This window comes from Plectropomus leopardus, chromosome 2 (assembly GCF_026936395.1).
Source record: "Plectropomus leopardus strain MGB_pleo_1.0 chromosome 2, ASM2693639v1, whole genome shotgun sequence".
NCBI classification, from domain to species: Eukaryota; Metazoa; Chordata; class Actinopteri; order Perciformes; family Serranidae; genus Plectropomus; species Plectropomus leopardus.
Genome location: NC_142177.1, coordinates 3,834,376 through 3,860,643, shown reverse-complemented (window position 1 = coordinate 3,860,643; position 26,268 = coordinate 3,834,376). Strand labels below are relative to the sequence as shown.

General features: G+C 39.4%; 1 protein-coding gene across 1 annotated transcript in view; it reads right to left on the bottom strand.

Moving 5' to 3' along the window:
• atxn7l2a (ataxin 7 like 2a) overlaps nt 1–19,585 on the bottom strand; it is a 30,218-nt gene extending 10,633 nt beyond the window's left edge. Inside the window, exons 1-7 of the mRNA XM_042498706.2 lie at nt 19,435–19,585; nt 18,311–18,379; nt 12,338–12,677; nt 10,181–10,437; nt 8,082–8,164; nt 3,974–4,185; nt 1,271–1,451 (exon numbers count right to left, since the gene is read on the bottom strand). Of these exons, the coding sequence (XP_042354640.1) occupies nt 1,271–1,451; nt 3,974–4,185; nt 8,082–8,164; nt 10,181–10,437; nt 12,338–12,677; nt 18,311–18,379; nt 19,435–19,564 (1,272 nt within the window). The 5' untranslated portion in view covers nt 19,565–19,585. The remainder of the gene's footprint in view (nt 1–1,270; nt 1,452–3,973; nt 4,186–8,081; nt 8,165–10,180; nt 10,438–12,337; nt 12,678–18,310; nt 18,380–19,434) is intronic.
• Between the last annotated feature and the right edge of the window lie 6,683 nt (nt 19,586–26,268).

Sequence of the window (26,268 nt, the reverse complement as noted above, 5' to 3'; positions counted from 1 at the left end):
GTAAGCCTGTTGGCACAATGTAGAGTACCTGCTCTGTGGATGAGGGGAAGGCTATAGCAAGCAGGGAGAGAGGACGGACCCGCAGGTCTGCGTGGCTTCATGGGAGGAAAAGATAAAGTATATGAACAGATTTCTGCTGCATTGTTGTTGTTGTTCAGCACTTGTAAATGCAGTTTTGTCTTTGTGGAATTTGTCTGTCCTCTTCTGTAACTGAACAGTAGAAGTGATGGTGAGCAGCGCAGCGTTTTAGCTCTGTTTACCTTTTTTCAACACTTTCCAACACAGAAAAAAAGCCCAACCAGCAGTGCTCACCATAAAATTCATGCCCTGCACCTGATCTCGCTGTACATTATGTCTCAGATAAATAGCCATATGCGAGTAGGACAACAATAACAACAATGCCGGACTACCTAACTGTTTGTATCGCTGACTTCACTGAGTTTACTAAAGATCCTCCAGCAAAATTTAGATTGTCGGTTCTCGTGCGTGAGTTTGACATCGTCTTCTTGTTTGTTTACACTCACCGCTCGGCAGAAGATAGTCTTCATGCTTAGGCACTTGGTGTTCTTCTATGGTGTTTAATTACACTGCCAACTACTGGCCTGGCATGCAAACTACAGTGTTTTTGGTTGTTTTGTGGATCCGTGTACATGAGAAACATTTTCAAAATGTTATCACACAGCAGACTTTTTTTAAAACATGGAGGGAAGACTTTTTCTAATTTTAGTAGTGCTGTCCCCTCTATCTCAACCAAATCTACCTCCTCACCTTTGATTCTGCCCTTCACTCTCCACAAGGTTAGAAACATAACTAACATATAACAAGTGCCTTCAGTGTGACCACATTAGCATAAAGCTAATAATGTGTTCCTGATGTTGAAAAAAACCTTGTTCCCTTCTTCACCAGCTTTGGCAAGTTTAAGTGAAGTAAAACTTTGCAAAATACTGATAAGTAGCTACACCTGCTTTTCTTCTGATACTCTTCAATTAAATAGTATTATGCCAATGATATGGCAGGCCCCATCCCACCAGTTGATAGTTTGGTTTCTTAGCTGAGTGACATATGAAACCCTGGAAGTCTGACTCCATGTTTTGTAGACTGTCATCGGTACACCCCAGTTCCAAGACAGAAGCTCTCAGCCATGGAGCGCTGACTACTTATTTCTCTCATGATGTGTCTTGTAGCATATAAAAGAACATGGTATAGACATGTTAACAAGCTTATAAATCATTGAAGGTGATCTTTAAAAACCAAAGTACAAACTGCTCACCGCTAATGGTCTGGGATGTGCAGCTGACGAAGGGAGCTCCACAAGCTCCTCGGGTCCTTCTGCCTCACTTTCATCGCTGGAGATTCGTCCATGGACGAGAGGTGAGGGGGCTCGCAGACTCCCGTCATCCTGCCGCTGCTTCTCCTCCTCCGCGTTGCTCTCGGCCACAGCTGTCGACCGACTGCAAAACAAACAAATTTGACTTTCAGATATTCTGTTTAGTGATCTCTCTAATGATCATGTACAAGAATATACTGATGCTCACTGTCTCACAATGACTACCTGTGCCACGTGTGTCACTAAAATCCAGGAACATTAACCGGTAGGGACTGTTTAGTGCACTTTACAAGCTTTTCAGTCTTCATTTTTTTGATCATTTTGGCTGTGTTCATGCATATGGCATACATTTTGGCAAGATTGTGTTTTTCTGGTTAATCTTGAAATTTCCAGCTCAGCAACAAAATGTCTGAAATACACTGTGGAAACTAAATTGTTATATTCAGACTGTTAAGTGCAAAAAATGCTCCTCTGAAACCCATTCAAACTGACATTTTTGATCCCACACAGGTGCATTGTGGGTGCAGATCAGCATGAGTGTGAGTATTTGCCCGTTGACATCCTGATTTTTTAATTAATTAATTAATTATTTTTTGTTGTCTTTGGCGTACTCCTTGCTCCTGTCTGCTGTTGATTTGTGTATTTTTGTAGGTCTGTAGGCTGTTGAAACTGAATTGCTCTTTGGGATGAATTAAATTGTTTGAATTAAATTGAAGCATTTGACACTGCACAAAAAAAAATAATATATAAGGTTCTATGTTGCTGTTAATCACAAACAACCTGAAAATTAATTTTAAACATAGGAGAGTGAGAGAAAGAGAGAAAAAATATGAGAAAATGAACCCCCCCCCCCCCCCCCCCAAAAAAGGGTAAAATGTCCAGAAACTATTTACATGATTAGAAGAACTTTATGTTCAAAATATGTTACAGAATCTAGAATACTTTTTAAAAAATTTTTGTACTTTTTTCAGTTCATCAACTTATTTTACTTGCAACTTTTAAGGTAATTTTTATGTATGTTGTTATGTAATGTTTATGTATGTTTTATGTAACTGTTTACTAATTTCTTAATAATTTTTGGGTCATTTCCTGTTAAGTTGCTCATTATGTTCTTTCCCCCATTTTTGTAAGAATTTAAGTTGGTTTGCTCTGGTTTTAAAGGGTTAAACGTATTTTAATGGTCAGTGTGAATGGGTTAACAGCCACCCTCCCACCCTGACCTGTCAGCCTTTGGTAAACAGGTGTCTCTGCAGGGAGAGGAGTTTTTGTGATGGGTGTTGTTAATCTGCTGATGTTGACATTTAGCATCTTTATTTAGAGAAAGCGTAATAGAGAAACAGTGCAGGAAAACATGAGTGAGTGTGTGAGAACTGACAGTAGCTATAGGTGTGATGATTATGTCATGAAACTGCTGATAATTCTTTGGTTTAATCTTGAAGTAATTAGAACTGCAGACTGTCTGAATGTTTACAGCTTCAGTTTAACCTTGACAGTCAGCAGGTCATTTGGGGGCTGAACACTGGTTAATTAGATATGTAACATACTCACTTCTGCTGTATGTTGGGAGTACAAGTAATCTTGGTCAATAGTATTTTTTGCCTTTCTTTCAGTAGCTGACCCTGATAAAGTAGCTACTGTCATATAATTAAGTTGGATACACAATTTTTATCATAACATTTGATAAAATACATATAGAAGGACATTTTAAAAAAAGTACTTTAAAATAAATTTTTAAAAAGTATTGTTAGAATTAAATAAATCAAAGTGGGATCAATGGTGCTTTCATTTAGAAGGGCCTCGCTCATCTCAGGCACTAAGTGTTGGTGTTTATGTTGTGGCCTTGAAGCTTTCGGTCAACAGTTGGATGTTAGCGTTAGCAGACAGTTATACAGATACCACGGCGCTTTTAACCGTGTAGATACATTCACTGTGAGCAGGCAACAAACTAACAGCTCTCCAGTTCATATAGTAATAATATTTGCAAATTGCACTAGTGCTCCATGGTTCTGCTTTGTGTATGTGTGTGTGTGAGAGAGAGGCAGAGAGCCAAGGGGAGAGAGCGAGAGAACTGAAACGCAGATGGCTTATAAAAACAACTAAACACTTCATACTTGATACTCGCGACAGTTATTTTATACATCGCATGAGGAACAAACTGCAATACCTCGAGTATATGTGATATATCACCCACCCCTAAGCTGAATCTAAATTTCTAACACCAAATCATTACCCCGCACCGCTAACGTTAGAACCCACGTGTTGCAAAACTCCGTCCTCCTCTGCTTCTGATTGGTTAGTCATGTTTGTTAGGTTGAGAGCGAGAGCTGTGTTCCTGTCCTGCCATTTTAGATGAACTCCTTTGCCGTGAACATGTAAACTGCATCCACAACAAACCTTAGTGGATTACATTTTTACCTCCACTCACCCAAAGCCTTACACCGGAGATCCAGCACAGTGCAGGAGGACTTTAAGCCCTGAACAAATCAACACATGCTGAGCAGCTGTGAGTGTGGTATGGAGGGTCAAATGAGCGCTCTTCACAGAGGATAAAGTTCAGAGCATGTGTACCACATCCACGCACCTGGTTTTGATGCGTGCAGGTTTTGAGGTTAATTAAACATCACAGCTTCAGTAAGGTTCACTTACCTGAAAGCAGGGAGGCTGGCCAGAGGCCTCCTGCAGTGTGGGGCCCCAGCCTGCTCCCTTGGGGCCTCTGGGCTGGGGGATCGTCCAGTGGAGGAGCCTCCCTCCAGGGATTGAGCCCCTTTCTCACGGACCTTGGTCTTCAGTTCTGCCACCAGCTGGTCAAAGTTCTTGCTGCGGCCCACCACTTTCCTTCGCTGGTGGATGGAGTGGATCTGAGGAGCAGGACAGGGGATACCAGCATTTAGTCACTATTTCTTTTAGATTGTCTTCATTTTGAGGAAACGGCTAAAACTTGTATCTGGTGAGTGTTATAAAATTATGCACTGGCCTGCCAAATGAGAGGGTTGGCAATATAATAATTCTCAGGATGCTTCACTTGAGCTGTGAAGGTGCTTCCAAACAGCACCGCTGCGACTGCCGCCCAGAGACACTGATGATCTGTTCTTTGAACAGGCTGCAGCAGGATGCAACTCCCCTGCAGCCGCTGTACCCTAACATGAGTTCTACCAAGAACCTGCAGCAAGGGCTACAGGTTCTACCTACTCTAGTGTCGCCGTGCAGCCAAATACAGTGGACTGTAGGTAAAACGGAGAAATGGAGGAGCTAAGGGAGAAGGTGGAGGAGAAGAGGATACACAAGGGGGAGAAGCACAAGAAGAAAAAGAAAAAAAAGCCCAGGAAAAGGAAGAAGCAGCACAGGAGAAGGAAGCACCAGAAGAAGCAGCAGTAGCACCAGAAAAAGAAGAAGCACAAGAGGAGGAGGAGGAGGAGAAAGAAGAAGCAGAGGAGGAGATACAAGAAGCAACAGGAGAAGTATGAGAGGAATAAGAAGAGGCAGAAGAAGAAGGAAAAGAAGAGGAGGACGGCACATGAAGTGCTTAAGTTTTTATATTTCTGTCAACTCATTTTTACTTCACTACATTTCCTGAATAAAATGTATGTTTACTTCGAAACATTGCCCTTAAGCATTTGAGTTACTACGAATGAGGGAAGGAAGAGAGGAAGGAAGGAGATGGACAGATGATTGAGGAAATGGAAATGAAGGTAAAATTGGATTTTGTTCTTTAAATCCTTTAGGATGTGAAGACCTCACTTTTCTTGAAGCATCATGTATTCTGCATTTTTAAGGAGGTGTATGTTACAAAGAAGTAAACATCATAATTTGCAATACAGTACATTTCATATCAAAAGATTACTTTTGATACCTAAGTACAGTGCATATCATATATTATATCTTTAACTTCTACCAAAGTCATTTTCTTGTTGACATCTGTACTTTTCCTCAAATAAGGCTTTCAGGAATTTTCTCGACCGCTGGTATTAAGTAACATGGATTACATATGCTCATCGCACATTACAAGTTGTATGTGACGTCTGCAATGGCCATGTGTTTTTTCCATCACTGATATTTCGCCTTACTTTAGAGTGTTATTCAGCCTCCTTCTTGACAAGCTATGAATGACATGGTTGGTATGAGGTCTTTCAGTTTTATATGATACCAGTATCATCACTCTGGCTTAAAACTCAGGCCAGTACAGCCTCTTAAAGAGGGGAATGTCAGACAGCGGTAAACATGATTTTAAACAAAAAATGCTGCGTTATATACACATCACACTTTGAAACCTGGATTGACATCACTTTTTCTTGTACTGATTTCAGATGCCATTCACAACATTTAGACCACTGAACCCTGAGAAACTTGGTGCAGTTTCTTTCAAAATTGTCTAGGGAAAAAAAAGGTAGGGAAAAACTGTAGTTAATATTATCATAATTATGTTTTTAAAATGCTGTTATATAATTATTACAATTTGTTAAGAACATTTTTCAGAGCAAATTTCAGGCAATTTCCTTGTACTTTTTACGAATTTCTTGCTAATTTTTGGGTCATTTATTTACTCACTCACTGTCTTCTTCACTCCATTTTTGAAAGAATTCGGGCTGATTTGCTCTGGTTTAAAAGAGTTAATCGCCTCACAATTAACATATTAATACTGACAGCTCTACTATTTTTTTAAATGACACACACTCTGTCAGAAAACAAATTCATTAATTATTTTTAGCAAGAGTGTCAAGTGTTTTACAAATTCTTTCAATGGAGCACACTCAGGAGGCTTTATCAAGTAGCTGTTATTGTTATAATTATGCATCACTGTGTGGCTTATAAACACACACACTCATTTCCATCACTCTAAATGAATAGTTAAATGCCTCGCTGACATATTTCCTTCCTAGTAGCCGGTGGGAGAGAAAACACAGCCGCCCACTGAGTGTGTTCACCTACAGAGCAGGTGGAAGATGCAGCCTGTTTTCCTGCGTGTCTTTCCCGACACTCCTGTCATTTCCTGTTAATCAGGTCATCCTGTCTCTACTCTGCTGGATGTGGCCTCTCACACTCACTTCCTCCTTCACACACACCAGCCACCATATATGGACTCTTCCTGTGCTGGGAGCCATTTTCACCACTCAGTATCAGTCGGTGCTCATCAGCAGCACAGAGCAATGACTGCAGTGGAATTCATTTGAGAACATCTACTCTGACGTCACAGCGTTATCACTGCTTTTTTTCACACTTGCTCTTTCAATAGTGGTTTTATTTTCTTCACTGTATGACTGTAATCCCTTCATGTAATTTGAGAGTGAGATAATGTAAAGATCTTTACGGTATCTAACAAAGAGATCGCACTGGTTTTTGTGCAAACTGTTACACGAGGACCCTGTGATTCCCTGAGGTGGAGCCAGGCCATCAGATGTTGTATCCTAACTTTTACTGCAAATTTTAACTAATTAAATGAAGAAAGTGTAATGAATAGAACTCATGCAAATACCTTTACACAACACACAAAAAAAATCTGGTGGAAAACTAGATTGACAATCAGTTCTTCTTCATAGATGGAGCTGTTAGTACCCTTGAATGATGTTAAAAAATCTAAACCTAGACTTTTAAAATACATGTAAACATTTTAGTCTAGCTGAAATCGCACTGAATCAAATTTCTTGAAATCGGACTAAAACAGCAAGATAGTTTGAAAGTCGAGCTATTCCATCATGTAAACACCTCAGTCGGACTGTATCTGTAAGTATTGTGCGTGTACTCCTCAGGCCTTCAATGTCTGACCTGTTTTGCTGCCCCCTCCCTCCCTTATAAGTGACAAACTTTTTCTAACATTATGTAAACCTACTGATAGGTAAATGTAACAGTACAAGTAGTTCAAGTACACAATAAGTAAGTAGTATACTGTTGAACTGCATGTTTTTCCAATGTTGGCACTATGAGTTAGAATGGCAATCTGATTTCATTATTCTCTTATCTAAACATCAGAATACATCTGTAGCTGTTTGGGCCCAGTGTGTTCCTTAGGACCAAAAAAGTGCAGTGTCAAGTGTGAGGTTGTTCATATAAACAGTTCTTGGGAAAGTTGACCAAGCAATCAGCCTGTTCCAAACAGGCATGTTTGGAACAGGCACTGCACTAGTTGATGTAAATAAAAGAGAAACATATTGCTATTAGTCTTTATAGCCCACTCAAAAACGAACTTTTTCAGAAAAATAAAAATCTTCTCAGAAAAAACGGATAAAAGTCAAAAATCACTTAAAGATTAATCACTTAGACCATGGGACAGCCAGTCACTAATAGGCTATATACTGACAATTGCTTGTCTCTGAAGTAAACAGCAGTTAATATTCTAGAATCTGCAATTCATTTTTTTTTTTTTTTTAGAAAAGCTTTCGGGGTGTCACTCTGTTGTTAAATGCTTTCATCACGTTATCTCTTCTCTACTGCAGATGGATTTCTGTTAGCTCTCAACTATCTGATAAAGGTGCAAAAAAAAAATCTGACTTGTTGGCTGTCCCTGTGAGTAATAAAGAGACTACAAACTCACAACCTACGTTCCGGCTCTCATGAGTTGCATTAGATTAAAACCAAGGGTTATAAAACTGGATCCTGACATTAAGACTCAACCTTTTACTGGACTACAGAGAGCATCGAGAGAGAACATGAAAACAAGAAAAGGAGAGAAATGAGAAAGAAGAGACTGTACGGATGTGAGAATCTGAGGCACGAGAAGTAGCACGTTTGACTGGTGAAGCAGAGTGTGTTTGGAGCTTACATTGCATGTGAGGAGCCGAGTGCAGACCTTCTTCCTGTCAGGGTCAAGGACGCCGCAGTGTTTGTCCAAGTCACACTCCCTCTCTGAGGAAACACAGAGAGCATCTTGGCTACAGCATCACACGGTCAACAACACATCAAAACATCTCTAAACCCCCACAGAGTGCTGCCAATAATGCCAACAAACACCCCCCAAAAATAAAAACATTTACATTTTATACATTTTCACCACACTGTGTTTTACGAGCTGAAAGTGTTTTTGTCCACACAGGAGGTGATTCAGCCATGTTTGTCAGTGAGGATAGGCTATTTTAATCAATACAGCTGTCTAACACAGGCTGCATAACGGTGTGCGTTTCAGTTGCACTTTACATGTATAACCACAACCTGAGGCGTCTTTTTGAACATCGTACGTGTATAACGACAGTGACTGCCCCTGAAAGCATTCTGTTCAGACACTAGGGCGGCTACCCAGCTACACTAAAGGTGAAAACTCTCCATAAAATAGAAATAAAGTAATGAAGTGTAAATATGGGGTTTATTTGTTCAGCCTGTATTTACCATATCATACCATATGCAATGGCAAGGCAAGTTTGCTTACATGCACCCTTCAGACACAAGGCAATTCAAAGTGCCTTACAGGGGCACAGAAATTCATGAAATACAATGCATTAAGAAAGCATTAAAATTGCATTCAAACACTTGAGGTCTTCGGTCTATTTAGCTCTTTGTTTCCAGGTATTCAGAGTTTGTTCCACAGGTGGGGAGCAGAGAAACTAGGGCCACCTTTAGACAAGAATGGCCCTAGAAAAAAGTCTTTCCTTTGCATTTAAAAAAAAAATCCATGTTCGCATACTATTGTGAAAGCAGTCCCCGTGCACACTGATCCACAAAAACAACCAAAAACGCTGGAGTATGCATGCCAGGCCATTAGCTGGTGGTGTAACAACGCGCCTGCAAAAGGAGCGGCTGTGACGCCACCGTATCTACTGTATTTTTTTTTTTAAAAAAAAGCAACCTGACTGTCACTCTTTATTTGTCACCCACTTCCATTTTGAAAAATGGTTTAAAGTTTCAATTATAATAAAACTGTTGTTCAACTGAAAAATACCGTTTTCATTCCTTTGAGGGTCATTGTGACTGATAATAACTAAAATAAATATGTAATACTTTATACCTTGATACCATGAAATCATGCTGTCTTCTGAGATGGTTTTCGTACTGTGAGGAGCTCATACGGTTGCAACCCTTTTGTTGTCACATGCCTTTAGCTACGTGTGCTCCCACCTATCTGCTGATTAACTTAAATTTCAGAAAATATTTTTTCCAGTAATATCATCAAAACTTGCATGAAAGCATGTAGTCCTTTGGCTCAGACAGTGCACAAGTGTGGGCACTAGTGTGGGCTGCACATGTGATGGCAGAATTTTACTGAATTCCTATTTAATGGGATGCTGGCAAATGATCTGTGCATGTGCTGGCAGAGGGTGCTGCTGAATGCACTGAATGGCTACAACTCAATCAAATGGACATACTTTCAACCACAACATGCCAGAGGACCCAGTACTGCTTTTTAAATAACACGATTTACCTTTGCAGCCTGGAAAGACAGTGTCATGTGTGTTCAGACAAACATTAAAAAACAAACACACACACTCGTCAGTTCAGTGAGACCACTACGTCCACAGTGGGAAAAAAAGCAGGGTCCTAGTTCATGCACAAATCCATCCTTGGTAGATTAACTTTAAACCTAAACAGCATATTCCCACTGTTTGCTTTTCGTCTGTCAAGACAGTGATAGACTGTCGTCATGACAACTTTTCAGAGTTGTATAAAACCCCTTTTCATTGCATTCCTATATTGGCTAAGCAATATGGCTTCATAATAATATTGCAAAATTTTCTGGCTTTATCTCGACACTATATATACAAATATATATAATATTTTTTTATTTTCCTCTCAAAACGTATGTTGCTACTATTTATACTAGATAATAGGGATATGACCAATCTAATTAGAAAGTAAAAATGATCATTAAATAAACTACACAACAACCGCTTAGTCTTTCCACATTACACACTTGTCTCCATTTGTACTCACTGGAGGCCACTTTGTTGTAGGGTCTAGGGATCCGGTGGCCTGGCACTGCAGAGGCCAGAGGCGAGTCCTTCCTCTGGCTCTGGGTGGGGGGTCTGTCACTAGGTGACGGCCTGCCAGGCGGGGTGCCTCCGTGCGGCCAAGGTGGATCTCTGAGTGATGGAGGTGGAGAGCTCATCGGAGGCTCCAGAGGCGGCGGCTGCTTGAATACTGATGACTCTGTCTGGCTGCTGTGGGAGGGCTTCTCCAGCGGGGAATGTCTGGTTGATGGAAGAAGAACAGCAAATTCAAATGTGAGCTTTTAAACTTTTAACAAAACTCACAAAATGCAGCAACAACAAAAACAACTTTTTAAAATAAATGTTGCTAATTTGGTTGTAAAATGGCAGCAGTGCGATGATCCCTGACCTGTAAGCCATTCAATTTTCACTGACTGAAATGAGAGGCAGTAAAATCTGCAACCCCAATTTGGCTGCTTATTATCAGTACTTCTATTTAGTGATTATGAATAGCAAAAAAAATCAAGACATATGATGTAATGTAAAGTAATCTGCCTCTTAAAAGGAAGCTTGTCCTTGCTGCTGTCACCAAAACACTTGCTCATGGCGGAAATTGTTGAGTCTCTGTAAATTAAAGAATATGGTTTCGACAAGCTCTATATGAAAAGTGTCCTGATATAAGTTTTTTGACGATTTGGCGCTGTATAAATGTATAAAAGGCCTTAATTTGCTTGGACTATTAAAAACAAACGCTTAAAAACAGCAAGAAGTGTTTTTTCTTTGGTTGTGTGCCAGACTATTTCCTGGCCTTCCTGGCAGAAGTTACTGCTCCTGCTCAAGTAATAGACCAACACATAATCCCCTGAACGTTGCAATTTATTGTTAATACAGTTGGATTTTGGGGCAAATTGAACAAACAATAGATAATGTGTTGATTATTATGCTTTACAAATGCTGATAGATTTTGTTTTTTTACCCTCCATTTCCACTGTTAGGGCTAAACTAAGCTCACTGGCTGATAAAGCTGTCTCTGTCCACACCAGAACAAATAAAGGACTTCAAAAGCTTGCTGGCGTAAGCGATCTTTAGCATGCTTCCTTCGTCGCAAAGAAAGTTAAGGCCACATTTAGACGAGAACAGCCCTACCAAAATCGGAAAAGTCTTTCCTTTGAATTTAAAAAAAAAAAAAAATCTTGTTCATATAACATTGTGAAAACAATCCTCGTGTACACGGATCCACAAAAATAACTGAGGGGGTTTAACATTATGGATCTGTGCAAAATTTAGGTGATATTTTCAAAATGTTGATAAACACAATTGTGAGATGACTGTGTTTCCACTGAGTGATGTTCTGTGACTTCTCCTCTGGTGATAACATCCCAAGAAGCATGGTGATGGATGTTCAAACATTAGCAGCTTTATTTCTGTTGCAGCCACCACACTAGCCCTCATTATTTCTAACCCAAGGCCACGTTGGTGTGTTATGGAGTGATAATGGCAAGGCCCTTATACATGGGAGCGGCCACATATGAGGGATTTCTGGAAGGTGATAGGCCATGATTTCACAGAGGAATTGTGGATTCAAAACCTTCCAATGACCGGCTCATCTTTGAAGAATTGTGCTCTGCAAAAACACCTCTTGTAGCTTCTGCTGCATCATGAGGGAGCCAGTTCCTACTGAAAACCACATAGCCATAGCATCATGTGACCTAGAAAAGTGTTTCCATTGCAGTTTCATTGCCTCATGCGAGCGTAAAAACTTTTTTGCAATAAATGGGAGTTTTTTCCAAATTGCGTTTCCATGAGGCATATTTTCAATTTGTGCAGTTTGAGGATTAATGGAAGCCCGCCTAGTGTTCACCAAAGGCCGCATTTTACATCTACACTGATACAAAGCAACCAGAGTCTGCACCTTGGAAGGCCTTTTGTCAGAAATCTCCATTTAAGTGATCGAAATCTCTGTTTACGTGTTGATGAAATGCCAAAACATAGAGGAAAACGTGTTTTAAAAAATATCCGTTTACTTGTCGACAGGGTCTGAGGGGGCAGCACAATCACTCATTCTTTACAGCTTTTGTCTACTTTCTGGTGAAATGCCCTTCTCTGACCCCTGAACTCTGGTTAGATCTTTCTCCCCATGCTCGCCCCGCTCTGCTCTTACCGTACTCCATCCTTGGAGTTCTTGGAGTGTCTGTACTGCGGTGGAGTGGAAGGCGAAGGTGGGGTTGCTCGGAGCTGCCCGACCCCCTGGCCACGACCCTCCCAGGATGAAACGGAAGCAGAATTGGTCCCATGGGAAGGAGAGTGGCCGTGGTGGGGCCTCTGCTGGGGCTGGGGTGCAGGGGTGGGAGAACGTAGTCGGGCGTACAGCTTTGCCAGAGGGCCGTGTCGCCGCTCGCAGTGCTTTTCAAACGCCTGCGGCTTCACTACTTGGCCACAATGGCTGCACACCACCAGGTAGAAGTCATCGTGGCCGGGGTAGAGGCCAAAGATGGACATGTCTTGAAGGAGAAGGGAGAGGAAATATAATGGACACACACATCAGACTGCAGAAGAGGTAACATGGCAGTGTCACATTGTGGAGCAGAAGAGGATGATGCTGCATTTTGGAAAGATTGTACATCATTTCACATTATCAGTGTAGTTTAACTCTGACAGCATCATTTCACAAGTACTGTTAGAGTTAAACTACACTGATAATAAATGAAAAGAACAGCGAAATTAGTTTACAGCTGCCAAATGCCATCTGGTCACTAGTGTGTATGCAGGTTTTTTTAAACACAGTTAATCTCACTGAAAATAGGCTATTGAATCCTCTCACATTGCCAGTACACCAGAGCTGTGTACACGGCGCTGCTGCAGACAAGTATTCCTTTCTGTGTTTTTTTTTTTTTTTTGGTGTACATGAGGAAAAAGGTAACCCCTGCACACTTACTCTTCCATGGCACACAAGTTTGATTCAGACAATGCTCTGATCCTTCTTGAATTTTCATCAGGTTTAGTGTTTGAAAAGATGAAATCACATCTATATATATACATGATGCACATGAAGAGGCTGACGAGCTCTATGGTGGCAGGTGTGATTAACCATACTTTACTTCTTGTTATATATTTCTTACTTATTTGGTCTCTTTCAAACTTGGTGCCAACTACATTTGAAACGATGTTTGAATATTGCGGAGAGAGAGGATAATTTGTGTTAGAGTGTCATTGCATCTCCCAGGTAATACACTGAAATTAGGGTGTTCACACTGGGGTTGTGTTTCCATCAATGCAGATCAGAGCAGCAGGTGATAAATACCCATTACTACTGCACCTTTGACCTGGGAGTGAGGGCTGATTGTTACCTTTCCCATTATGTTAAACAGGGAGATGTTAGCGGGTGTTAGCAGTTTTTTTTTGTGCAGTGTCAAAGAGCCTCTACAGTGTCCGCATCTTCCTGGCTTCTGACATTATTTTGGGAAATACCTGCAGTCATCCACAGGTAATGATATATTCAATTTTAATGCAAATATTAAAAAATTGAACTTTTTTTTCATGAGCCATTTATTAGGTACTTATGAAATGCAATGACTGGACACGCAGCTCTGTGTTGGATTAATGGTGTGTAATGTGTGCCCCACTGCTAGCTCAATATGGGCGTAAGAAAATACAGATACACTTAAGTACTGCGATACTATGTTTTGTGATACTGTATCAATTATCAAAAAGGTTACTGAATAATTGTTTACATATTTTGTTTTCTTAATTTATTTACCTAAAGAATCCTGCAAGCACTTTTTACTGATATAGACAAATGTTTATTCCTTTGCTCAGAATGCACAAACAGTAGTTCCATGATGTTGGATGTTACAGTGACTGTGATAAATGAAATGCAGACCCCACTGTTCAGAATGCATAAAGGAGTAAACCTATTTGGTGTATATGTGTACTTAATACTATGACAGCTTTCCTTACATTATATATTGTTTAAACTGCAATATCACATTGCTTACAGTATCATAAAATATATATATACATTGAATCATAACCCCTCTATTGTTATATGCAATATATTGCCAGATTCTTGCAATATTGAGTCCGATCGCCCAGTGTGTTAGACTGCATCCCACACTAGAGCCATTTTCCCACTGCACAAAAAACCCGCAAACAACCGCTATGAACATCTGTTGTTTTAATGTAATGAGAAAGGTAAAAATCGGCATTAACACCTGGATCACATGAGTCTGCAGGTATTTATCAGCACCTGTTCTGATTGGCATTGACGGGAACACAATACCTGAGTGAACGTGGTCCTTTTAGCCCCTTAACCAGCAAAATGCAATGACGCATCCCCACGCATTCCCACCCCTCTCCACCTAAGCAGCACTAAAACATCGATCCCAATTAGGCTACACTGAGTTTGAAAGAAAGACTGAACATGTAAAATATGTAAAGAGGTAACCACCGGCGAGTTTTAAAAGGCATCCATATATGCCGTTTCTACAGTTTCCAACCTGTTTTTCGACTGTCTGTGATTTTGAATGATACACCAAAAAAAAAAAAAAAAACATATGCACCAAAAGGCATACTCATCCCCTGCAGAGCCGTGTACACAGCTCTAGGAATGGGAGTCAATAGCCTATTTACCTGTGTTTAAAAAACCTGAATACGTGCTATAAATGTACTTATTTTAGTGGAAAGGGAGTACAAGGTAGACATCTACCTGATACCTTTTAAAAGTTATTGACTGATATAACACAGTACCAAATAGTATCGAAACCTACTCAGTCAAACAATAGCTGCATTCGATCTTTTCTGTAACTAGATCGAGGAAAAAAATATAAGTATAGACTTGCTTGCAGCCCATCAACTTCGGCATTCTTCAATTGAATGCAACATGTGATTGGCCTGCTAGTGCAGCAGTTTCAACCCATACAGTCAGTGATGTGGTGAAGTTAAAGGAATAGTTCGGGATGTTTGAAGTGGGGCAGTATGAGATACTTGCGTACACTCAGTGTATTACATGCAGTAGCTGGAGGTCAGCACTCCAGGTTTGCAGAAACAGATGGGGCGCACACCCCACAGCTCAACTTTACCATGCTGTATAGAGGGGTTCATATCAAAACTGACTTTAAAAAAAGGCCTACCTCACTAATTCACTAAAGCTTCTGAGTGATGTATCAAAACAGTTCAATTTAAAAAAGACGCTCGAAGTCCTGAAATGGTTTGCTTATGACCCACAATTCACACCTAATCAACACGACCATAGATTCAAAGAATGGACCTCCTTAGGGCTTACAACATACTATTCATTAATAAATAAAGGTACGGTTAGAAGTTTCCAAGATCTCAAGGACAAATTTGGTTTACAAAACCAGGACCTATTCAGGTATATACAAATAAGAGACTATATCAGGAAAAAAATTATAAAGAATTATGAACCTGAAAATGATATCCTACAGGTATTCGTAAAAGCTTATAAAGATGAACCTAATAAGAAGATAATTTCAAAACTATACACAAGTCTTCAATCTCTTAACAAAGAAAATACATCTAATGTAAAATCAAGATGGGAAACTGAAGGCAACACCATAATTGCCCAGGAGAACTGGAAGGAAATTTTTAAACAGCAATGGAAAACAACAAATTCTCCGCTCTGGAGAGAATATGCATGGAAAAATGTCATTCGCTATTTCTATACTCCATATCAAAAGAGAACATTTTCCAATCAGACAGAATGTTGGAGATGTTGTGGAAGCGAAGAGGCGAATCACTATCATATATTCTGGTGTTGCCCTGTTGTGACCCCATTTTGGTTACGGGTACATCAAACTCTAGAGACTGTGTTTTCAACAAAAATAACTTTCTGTTTCAGTTTGTTGTATTTGGTGGATCTACAGGATCTGGATTGGAGGAACAAAGATAAATATCTATTGAGAATATTACTGGTGGCTTGTAAGAAATCAATAACGAAGAAATGGCTGAAGAGGGAGGCACCTAGTGTAGATGAATGGATTGATACAGTGCACAGCATCTTTGTAATGGAAAGAATCACTTTTAATTTAAGAACACAAAAAGAGGCATTTATTGATAATTGGCAAAAATGGTGTGCATTTGTCTCTACCATAAGACCAGATTTCAGGTAATTTCAATCTGTACTATCAGAATACTTATAAGTACTCATTACTTTATTTTTATTTCTTTTTTCTTGATTTCTCAACTTGAGGTATTTACCAGTCCCCCTATGTACGCTTATACTTTTTCCTTGATACTTCTATACTCATCTATAGGTCTTCATGTTGATTGTTTGACTGTTTGTCTGTTTACATGTAAAATTAAAAACCAATAAAAAGTAAATGACAAAAAAAAAAAAAGGCCTACCTACAAAATACAACATCAGTCTAAACGGATGCTGAGAGTGTCTTCGGTGTGAAGTTTTGTTTCAGTTGGATCGTGTAACAGCCGCTAACAGCATGTTCTGACCAGAACAGCTGACCCCTGGCAGATGAGAAATGTGGTGCCAACAGCGTTTTGGGGGCCTGAGACCGTATACTTTTGACACTGTACCAGAGTGTTATTTTTTGAAATACCTCTTCTTCAGTCAGCATGTAAACTGGCAGTGAACGGACCCTGTGAGAACGGTGACATCACAGCTGCATTTCGGGCATGTGCATTACATTTCAGACAAACAGTCATACGTGAGTAAGAGGAAAACAATAAAAGCAAAGGCGGATTACCGAGCTGTGTTTGTGCTGCTGACTACACTGAGTTTATTAATCCTCCTCCAGAAAAGTGTAGATTTGTTGCACCACTACTGTGCATTCACTATTGTCTTCCTGTTTGTTTACACTCACCGCTCTGTAGGAGAATGCCTTTGTATGCAGGCGCGTGGTGTTCTTCTACAGTGTGTCATTACAAAGTTACACCACCAACTACTGGGCTAGCATGCATACTACAGCGTTTTCGGTTGTTTTTGCAGATCCACGTACACGAGGATCATTTTCATTGCATGCATGCATTTCTTTGCATTTTAATGTTAAGAGCATTTAACAAGAGGTTGATAGCTGTTTCCACTTTATTTATATTTTTATATATTATTTCATTTTTTGAATATTTTACAAATTATATATTATATTTTTATATTAATCCAGGTCACTTTACATGTATTGCAGTTAACATTAACACCCTATTAAACTTAATATGTGATCAAAAATGGATATGTATTACATACATTAATAAAAAAGTTTCTTACCATTGACCAAACATTGACTTTTGCCTGCCATCTTTAGATGTTTATGACGTTAAGACGGCGACTCGTGTTATAAAATAATGTTAGTATCCTCGCCTGGCATGCTTTATAGTTCAAAGTTTGCTTGCTTGCTACAGCTAATAGATGCATATATTAAAATGTGCAAATACTAAAAGGAAATGATAGCTACTAGGAACAAAACAATGAAATATATCATTTTTACGGTCAACTACTGACAGTTTAATTGCTTTCTGCCATTTCTGTGCCCTGAAATGTCACGCAAATGTCACAACTCGGCAACTCAGGTATCATCAAAATCTCCCACTTGTAAATACGACTTTGGTGGGGCGTTCATGTACTTGAACTCAGAAATATGGTAAATGCTATATTTCCAAGGAGCACATGAGGCCAGTTTTAAGTGATTTAAAAAAATAAATAAAATGAAATCATATTTGTGGACCTGAATTCATTCTTCTGAATCATCAGCTTGTTTTGGCTGTTATTTCCATGAAATGTAAATGCAGCTTGAGTGCAAGAAGATGTACATACTTATACACACACAGTATCAGGATGATTCTTCTGATTTATCATGTCAAGCTCTGACACACACACACAAAAAAAAAGGTGCAGTGTTTGTTGGACAGCTGCTGCTCCAGACAGCAAGGCTAGGTTCCAGAAGGTGCCTAATCATAACGCTACCCTGGTTTAGTACTTGCTCTGGGTCTCTGCAAACCAGTGCCTCTAGATTATCAAGGATGGGTAAGGTCTGAGACCAGGTACAGCTGAGGCACAGTTCCTAGAGGCAGTACAGGTCAGTGCACATCTTTATATCAGTTTCTTGTTTTCAGATGTCCCAAACAACAGATTTTACTGTGTCTTTTACATGATGGTGTATAGACTTACCCTCTTTACTGAGTGACATAGCCTCTGCAGCCTTTTTGCCATTCTTACTGCAGTCATCCCCATCAGGCCCTGAAACAACACGCATTACATACATGCACATGTTCAATAAGCCCCTTAAGAGGTCAAACGTTTCCTAAAAGTTGTGTGTCAGGTTCATCAGCAAGACGAAGCCTATCCTCATGGCACAAATTCTGCACATAAAACAGGCCCTTAAGCTGTGTTATATAAAGGACTAATATGCAGGTCAACAGCTTCTCTGCTCACTGCTGCTGATCTTTTTTTTCTGGTCATTCTTGACAGTTTTCTAACAATCCTAAGTAGATCATGGTGTTGTGTGGAGGAGGAGGACTTTATTTTATAGTTATGGACAGAGTGGGACTTGGAGGGATGCCAGACAATGAGTGAGCGCACATACTTATAGCTGGGAAGGGCAGAAACACTTTTTGGGGCAAAACTCAAACATATGACATTTCCTTTCGCATACAGAAATGTTCACATGAATTAAATGGAGGCGGTGGCGCTGGCAGGCAAAGGAGAGCGTGAAAATGAAGCGAAAAGAACACAGAGTAACGTTAGCTCATATCAAAGGCTGGGCCAGCATTTACATGGTGGCAACAGCATCAGACTCCTCCTCCGTCACCGGTGTCTACTCTTATCCTCCTGCTGCTGCTGCTAGCGTTAGCATGCTAATGCTAACTGCCTCGTCGTCAACGGCTAGTCTGGCTTGCCTGCTAGCTAGCTAGCCTAGCTTTCCACGGCAAGAAGTTGCTCGCCCAGCCATCCACACTAGCCTCCTTCCGCTCTGATGCCACCGCTGTCCGGCTGCTTACACTCAAATGAAACGCATCCATTATACGTTGGCAGCTTGTTTCATAGCCACCGCTCCAAAGCACACACTTTAGCGGTCATATCTGAATAACTATCACTTATTTTTTTCTTGGAGAAAACGTATGCAGCGGGACCAGGGAGAGAGCAACATGTTACCCACCCAGCACTAGGACCCGGCAGGGTCTTTGTTTGGGTAACATGGTTAGCTCTGTCCTCCGTTTCCACGAAAATAAACCCCGGTGCTTTGCTTAAATGGCTTCGTAGCCACCGGTGTTTGCGTCAGTGTGCTTCCTTACCATCCGCCGCCGTCACACCGGCCCACTCGGCCCAGGCAGTCCAGCTTTGACCCACGAAATCATCGAGGCTAGGCACCCGCCGATCCAGAGCAGCCATTACTTTTACTGCGCGTTCACGCACCGCCATCATCACTGCGCGGCAAGCAACTTACGTCATATCTCGCGCTCTCGACAGGATAGGAACTTCCTGCGTGCGCGTTCTTGGGACACCCACACACAGAGACAAGACTGGAACAGAAAATCTGTAAATGATGTCATTTTTTTCTTTTCTAACCACTTTACAACATTAATTCATTGTCTTTTTTGAACGACTCAAAAATGCAAAAAAGAAATGGCAGAAAATCTGTAAAAGTCAATTTTATTATTATATAACTATATTAAACAAATACATGCATGCACAGGACAACTTTTTAGAGATACACAAATATCTGAAGAAATTTTACAGCTGCCAATATCAATACAGAGCCCACGTAGCTAGCTGGGAACGTTCCCACACCTTTGGCTAAAGTTACCTGCAAGTAAATGTTATAAAGAAAACATTTTTAATCTACTGGTCAAAGAAACTTTTATGGATGTTTATGATTTCAAATAATGTTTCCATAAGGTTAAATGCTGACTAAGACATAACGTTTTAACTGAAACATTGTGGGGATGTTGAGAGGTGACAGATCATATAATGTTCTTTTTTTACAAAACATTCCCACAATGTTACATGAGAACAAAGGGGGAACATTTTCAAAGCAACATTCAGAATTCTATTAAAATGTATTTAAAATATATATATATATATATATTATTATTATTTTTTTTTTTCATGTTTATAGAGACTGGTCTAACTTAAAGATGAATGTTCTGGGAACTACAAGAAAACTTGCAGCTGAAAACATCACTAGAACATTGCATTGGTTGAATTGTGACATTCTCATAATGTGTTTAGAACCAAAAAGCAAGTTCAGTAGGCTATAGCACCTTTCAAAATCACACAAGTGCATTAAAATGGTAATTAGGCCTAATATACAATAAAATAGTTGGGTAAATAATATGTAAGAAAATATGAGCAAGATTAACTCTAAAACAGAGAAAGGCTAAAGTAATTTCATGGGTGTAGGTTTCAGAGGTCACACAGGATGAGGTGTCCCCCTCAATATTGAAGTTATAGTTTGGATTTTTGGAAGTGGGACTGTATGGGGTACTAATCCATAGACATTATATTACAAACAGTTAATGTCAGTTGGTACATTTCTAGTTTGGAGATACACTCAGGAGTCCAATATGGAAGCAATGTACTGCATTTGAGGGGTCAGTAACAAAATTAATTTTAACCACCTATAAAGAGCAGGCCTGACATCTGGAGGGGTCAAAAAGTACAGATGACCCTAGACCAAGGCCAAGAGGGGGGCCATGAAAGGGTCTATGGAAATGGGATCAAGGACAACAATTTATGTACTGACTCAGAATAAATTAATGTGTTTAGTCATTATTTCAGCTTATCAGTCTTTGCAATTATTTATCATGTCAGTGGGTGTGGATTAGGGTCCCATTTTGGAAATCTTTGTACTCCCCTCATTGTTTGTTTGGGGTTATTTTGCTAATTTTCAGCTTGTTATCTTGTACTTTAAAAAAAAAAAACTTTAATTAATTAATTTAAAAAAAATAGTACATTTGGAAAAAATTAAAAGCTAGGGAAAAAACTACGTCTGTAATCATCATACTTGCATATTTTAAATTATTACATCATTATTATTATTGTTCGTTTTAAAAAAAAGTTGATTTTTTTAAACTAATTTTCAGGTAATTGTCTTGTATTTTTTATTGTTTCCTTGCAAATTTTGGGTCATTTTCTTTTTCGTTGAAGAAATCAAGCCAATTTGCACAGGTTTTTAAGGGTTAAAGCATAAAAATACACCAAAAAAGCACATTCTGTAACAGATATTGATTTTTTTTTTGGATGGGACTTTTTTGAGGTGGCAAAAACCTGTTTTCTTGCCGACCTCCATCCACAGCAGTACACGTGCTTAGCTTCTGTGTCGGACTCCAGCCTGCTTTTCCAAACTGTAGGAAATACACTAATTATGTATATCATACAATACCACTTCAAAAAATCTGAACTATCCCTTTAAGAACATCTACATTTGCCTTTCAATCATCAAAGCTGCTTAGTTTTTTCCGATTGTTGTTTTACTGGACGGCATCAAAATGAGAACTGTTTCCAATATTATAGATTAAACCTTAGAAATACCTTTTTACATAGTACTGAAATCTTGTAAATTTCTACCAATAACTGCAGCTTAACTTAAATAACTTAACTTAAATAACTTTAAAGATGATAAATATCTCACACTTATATAAAACAAACACAATATGATGATGTGAATGCAGATGTCTTCTAACTGCCACCATCCCCCATCCAGAATGCACATACTGTAAGCTGCATCCTCCTCAGAGGCCCTCTGGCTTTTGGTCCATTGTTAACAACAGTGCAAGAGAACTATTTATGTCCACACAACATATGGATGTAAACTTCTTTCCTGCTTTCAGAAGGACTCTCACTTACTGTCCATTTCTGCACACAGCAGATGTGGGATATTTATCTGTATGGGTCTCATGTCATTAATCACCAGTGGCATGGTTGAGGGGCTGGGGCCTTCAGCCTATATTTCTGTAGCTGTGTGTGTGTGTGTATTGTCACCACAGGATAAACACACTCCTGTTGACTGGTGGAGTAAAGCACAAGGAGAGCATTTTCTTCAGCGGTGATCAGAAGTCACAGGTCCTCACACGTGAACACACCTTCCCCTCTTCTAATCCCTGTAAGTGGTTAAGCCTCACACAGCTAGTCGGAGCTGTACTGAAACACAAATATGTTTCACGGTGAATACACGATGTAACCGTGCATCACATGCACACTGTTTATGTGTGCTGTGGTTGTTGCATTGTCGCCAAATGAATCGTATCGTCATACATCCAACATGGGAAAGAGATACATGCATTTGTCGATAGGAATGAAATATCACTTCAGTTTGTCTTAAAAGTGTTTTTTGCAAAAATGCTGATGACAAATATTTTTGAAATTTGTGGTTATTTAATAATAGTTCAACTACATGGAAACAGATTGGATTCGATATTTTTTGGATGTATTTGTTAGTCAGAACAATTGCTGAATTTCAGCCTAATCCTAGATAAATACAACCTACCAATATTTGAGACATGACACTCTTTCTACCATTTCTCTATTACCTTTAGGTAGTCAACAATTTGAACTGTGTAGAGTACCCCAGAGATAAGTCAGAAAACTCATAAGTCAGTACTACAACTGGACCGCACTGAACTGCATCAAACACAGCTTTACAGTGTCACAGAGTGCCCCAGGGATGACACTTTTCTCTAGGTCAACCTGGAAGCTATCTTCACCCTGGTTCCATTGGATTTTGAATCATTGCAGAAAATAAGCTCTGGAGTAAACAATGTTTATGATACTTAGATGTTTGGTTTAGCCAGTTCACAAATGAACACCACTTTTTTGAAGCCCAAATGCAATCACCAGAAGTAAAAAGCTATTGCTAGGCTAAATAGAAGCTCTATACAAAACTAGGTTTAAAAAATGACAAATAAATGTACCTTGTACTTTAAAAAGTCTCTTCGGTTTGTGTTTATACAGACCTTATTTCAGGCTTCTAACCAAAAACATTCAAAAAACCCACTGACTTTGAGACATAGGAACCAGAGGTGCTTAAATGCCAAGACATTTCCTGTAGGACTCATTACTTGGGTTCTTTGTTGTGGTGGCAACATTAAATCATGTGACCGTAGTGTAGTTTGTTTATAGCCTTACATCAGCCTTTGACTTCTGGCGTTTACATTTAGGCTTCAAAAATCCTAAAGTTGTGTGGGAATTAGCTTGCTAAACCAAACACAAATGCATCATAAACTTACAACATAAACACCAAAATCCAACGGAAAAATCCAATATGCTTTTGACTAGAGAACCAGTGTGATGCTAACTTCCACATCAGGAAAACGTCATCCTTGGGCCACTTCATTGTCATTACTTATAGCTACTTTTTCAGCATTTACATATATCTTTTAGCTAATTGTTTAGACTTATCTGTTCACTTTCAGTCACACGCTCTCAAATGCACATTGTGTTGCATAATTTGATTCAAAGATAACTGCACGTTATTCTTGAATCAAATTATTTTTAATTAGTTACGCTACACACTATTTCTTTGTACTGTCTGGTTTGTGCAGAGGTAAGGGTCGCTTAAGCTTCATTGGGAGTTGCAAGGACTTCTTGACCTTAAGGTGTGTAAAAACATGTTTTAAAAGATATACCGTAGGCCCATATCTCAGAATTTAATTAATTTCTATATTATAATTATTAATATTTAGATTATAATTTAGGATGTGGTTTTAAACAATGTATTCACAGAGCCTTCAGTCTCTGCTAAACAGCAGCATCCTGCTTTAGAAAAGTGTGCAGTTGAAACAATGTGCTGACAGAACAATGGCAAAGAAGCCTATTAAGTATGTATAACAGTTAAACAAAAAATAAAAAGAGAAAGATAACACAGATAGAGAATTGCAAAAAAATAAAAATTATCAGGGTAACTCATCTCATCTGTAATATTCAAAGGAAAAAACTTGCTGAAAAAAATCGAAATCACTAATTTTACATTATTCACTATTTTCTTTAATTGTACAGTTTGCCAGTTGTTCTGTACTGTAATTGTAATTGAATATAACCGAAATGCATAGAATATATTATAATTATTATTTTTAAAATATGTCACCTACTCAGAGTTTTTCAGTTAACTCAATGGTAGAAAAGGGGTCCCTTAAAAAAAAGGGGGAGAAAAAGGTTGAGAACCGCAGCCCTGGGGAAGTGGTTCTCAAATGGAAGTATGGGTACCTCTAGGGGTACTTTGGAGTACTGCAGAGAGTATGTGTGATTCTCAACAACTTGTCAGTATGTTTCTACCAAAAACATTTTGCACTTGTAAGGGGATACTTGGCTTTAAGAATACTTTTAGGGGTACATTACTGCAAAAAGAGTGAGACACACTGTACTGCATATTGTACCCCTATGCGCGCACACACACACACACACACACACACACACACAGATACGTACACCTTTACATGGTCACTGGATCACTAAAGGGAAACAGGCTTTCTTATGATTGTTCAGCTTTTTTCTTGTGAAAACTGAAATTCGGCGTGGAGAAAGTGAGGGTCAAAGCTCTGGGATGACTCACCATGGAAAGATGCCACAGATTCTTTCTTTTCTGCAAACTCATGACCCACCAAACTGTTGGATGACCTCTTTACCGCTACACACATCTGACTAACTGCATTTTAACCCAATCAGGAAGCTGAAGTCATTTGGTAACTGTAGAATATCTGAAATTAGCACCACCCAGTGTTAGTATGATAAATACACTTTGTCAGACAGTACTGCTAAACATGTTGATTGAAAGGACTGCAACAGTTTTAAGCAGGACTGTCTCATTGCTACAATTAGAATTACCACCTTGCAGTTGCACACCTCTGCAAACTAGTCAAATTGCAGTTACAGTTTACTACCATGTCTGTCCAGACTCATCTGTAGCCATGACAGTGTCAATGTTCCAAATATAGACGTTACTGCAAATAAGCAACACACACACACATCTTCCCCATGGCAACACAGAAGATCTCTACAATCAGCACAGTTTCAAGGTGGACACCCAACATTAGTATCACCAATTCAGTGTCTGACCAAATGTCTCCGCTTCTTTTCCTGAATCATGCTTTGAATAATGATCAAAAAGGTATTTTTCAGAACATTATGATGACAGGACTGAGTGTTTATGAAAATGCCACACGGTCATAGTGATCTTTAACCACAGAAACCTAATCAGGTCATTATGTTTCAGCTGACATTTGTGGCAAATCTGAATGAATTCCCTTGAGGTGTTCTTCAGATGTTATGTTCAAGAGAATTAGACCAACTCAAGATCACAGTGACCTCGACTTTTGACCACCAAAATCTAATCAGTTCATGCTTCAGTTCAAGTTGATGTTTGTGCCCAATTTGAACAAAATCCCTCACAGAGTTGTTCAGATGTCGTGTTCACAAAGATGAGATGGACAACAGGACACAGTGACCTCGACTTTTGACCACCAAAATCTAATCAGTTCATGCTTCAGTTCAAGTTGATGTTTGTGCCCAATTTGAACAAAATCCCTCACAGAGTTGTTCAGATGTCGTGTTCACAAAGATGAGATGGACAACAGGACACAGTGACCTCGACTTTTGACCACCAAAATCTTATCAGTTCGTTAAGTTCAAGTGGACATTTGTGGTAAATTCGACCCAAGACGCTTTTAAGATATCATGTTTAAAAAAATGAGATGCAGCAGGTCACTGTGACCTGGACTTTTGACCACCAAAATCAGATCAGTTCATCCTTGAGTCCAAGAGGACGTTGGACATATGATGTTAAATAATGACCAGAAGTGTGTTTGCAGAACATTTAATGACAGGTCATCTTGAGATACTGCATTCAAGAGACTGAGGGACGCATGGTCACAGTGACCTTTGACCGCCAAAATCGGATCAGTTCATCACTGAGTCCAAGTGAACGTTTGTGCCAAATCTGAATAAGGTCCCTCGAAGCATTCTTGATTTGTCTCTTTAACAAGAATGGGACAGACAGACGACCGCAAAACAAAATGCTATAAATCACATTGAAGTTAGGCACATAGTGGCTTTAAATGTCTTTAAACCATGAGGGTGGGTGTCCAGACATATTCATAGAGTCATCTGGCGATATAATAAAAAAGGAGACAGAA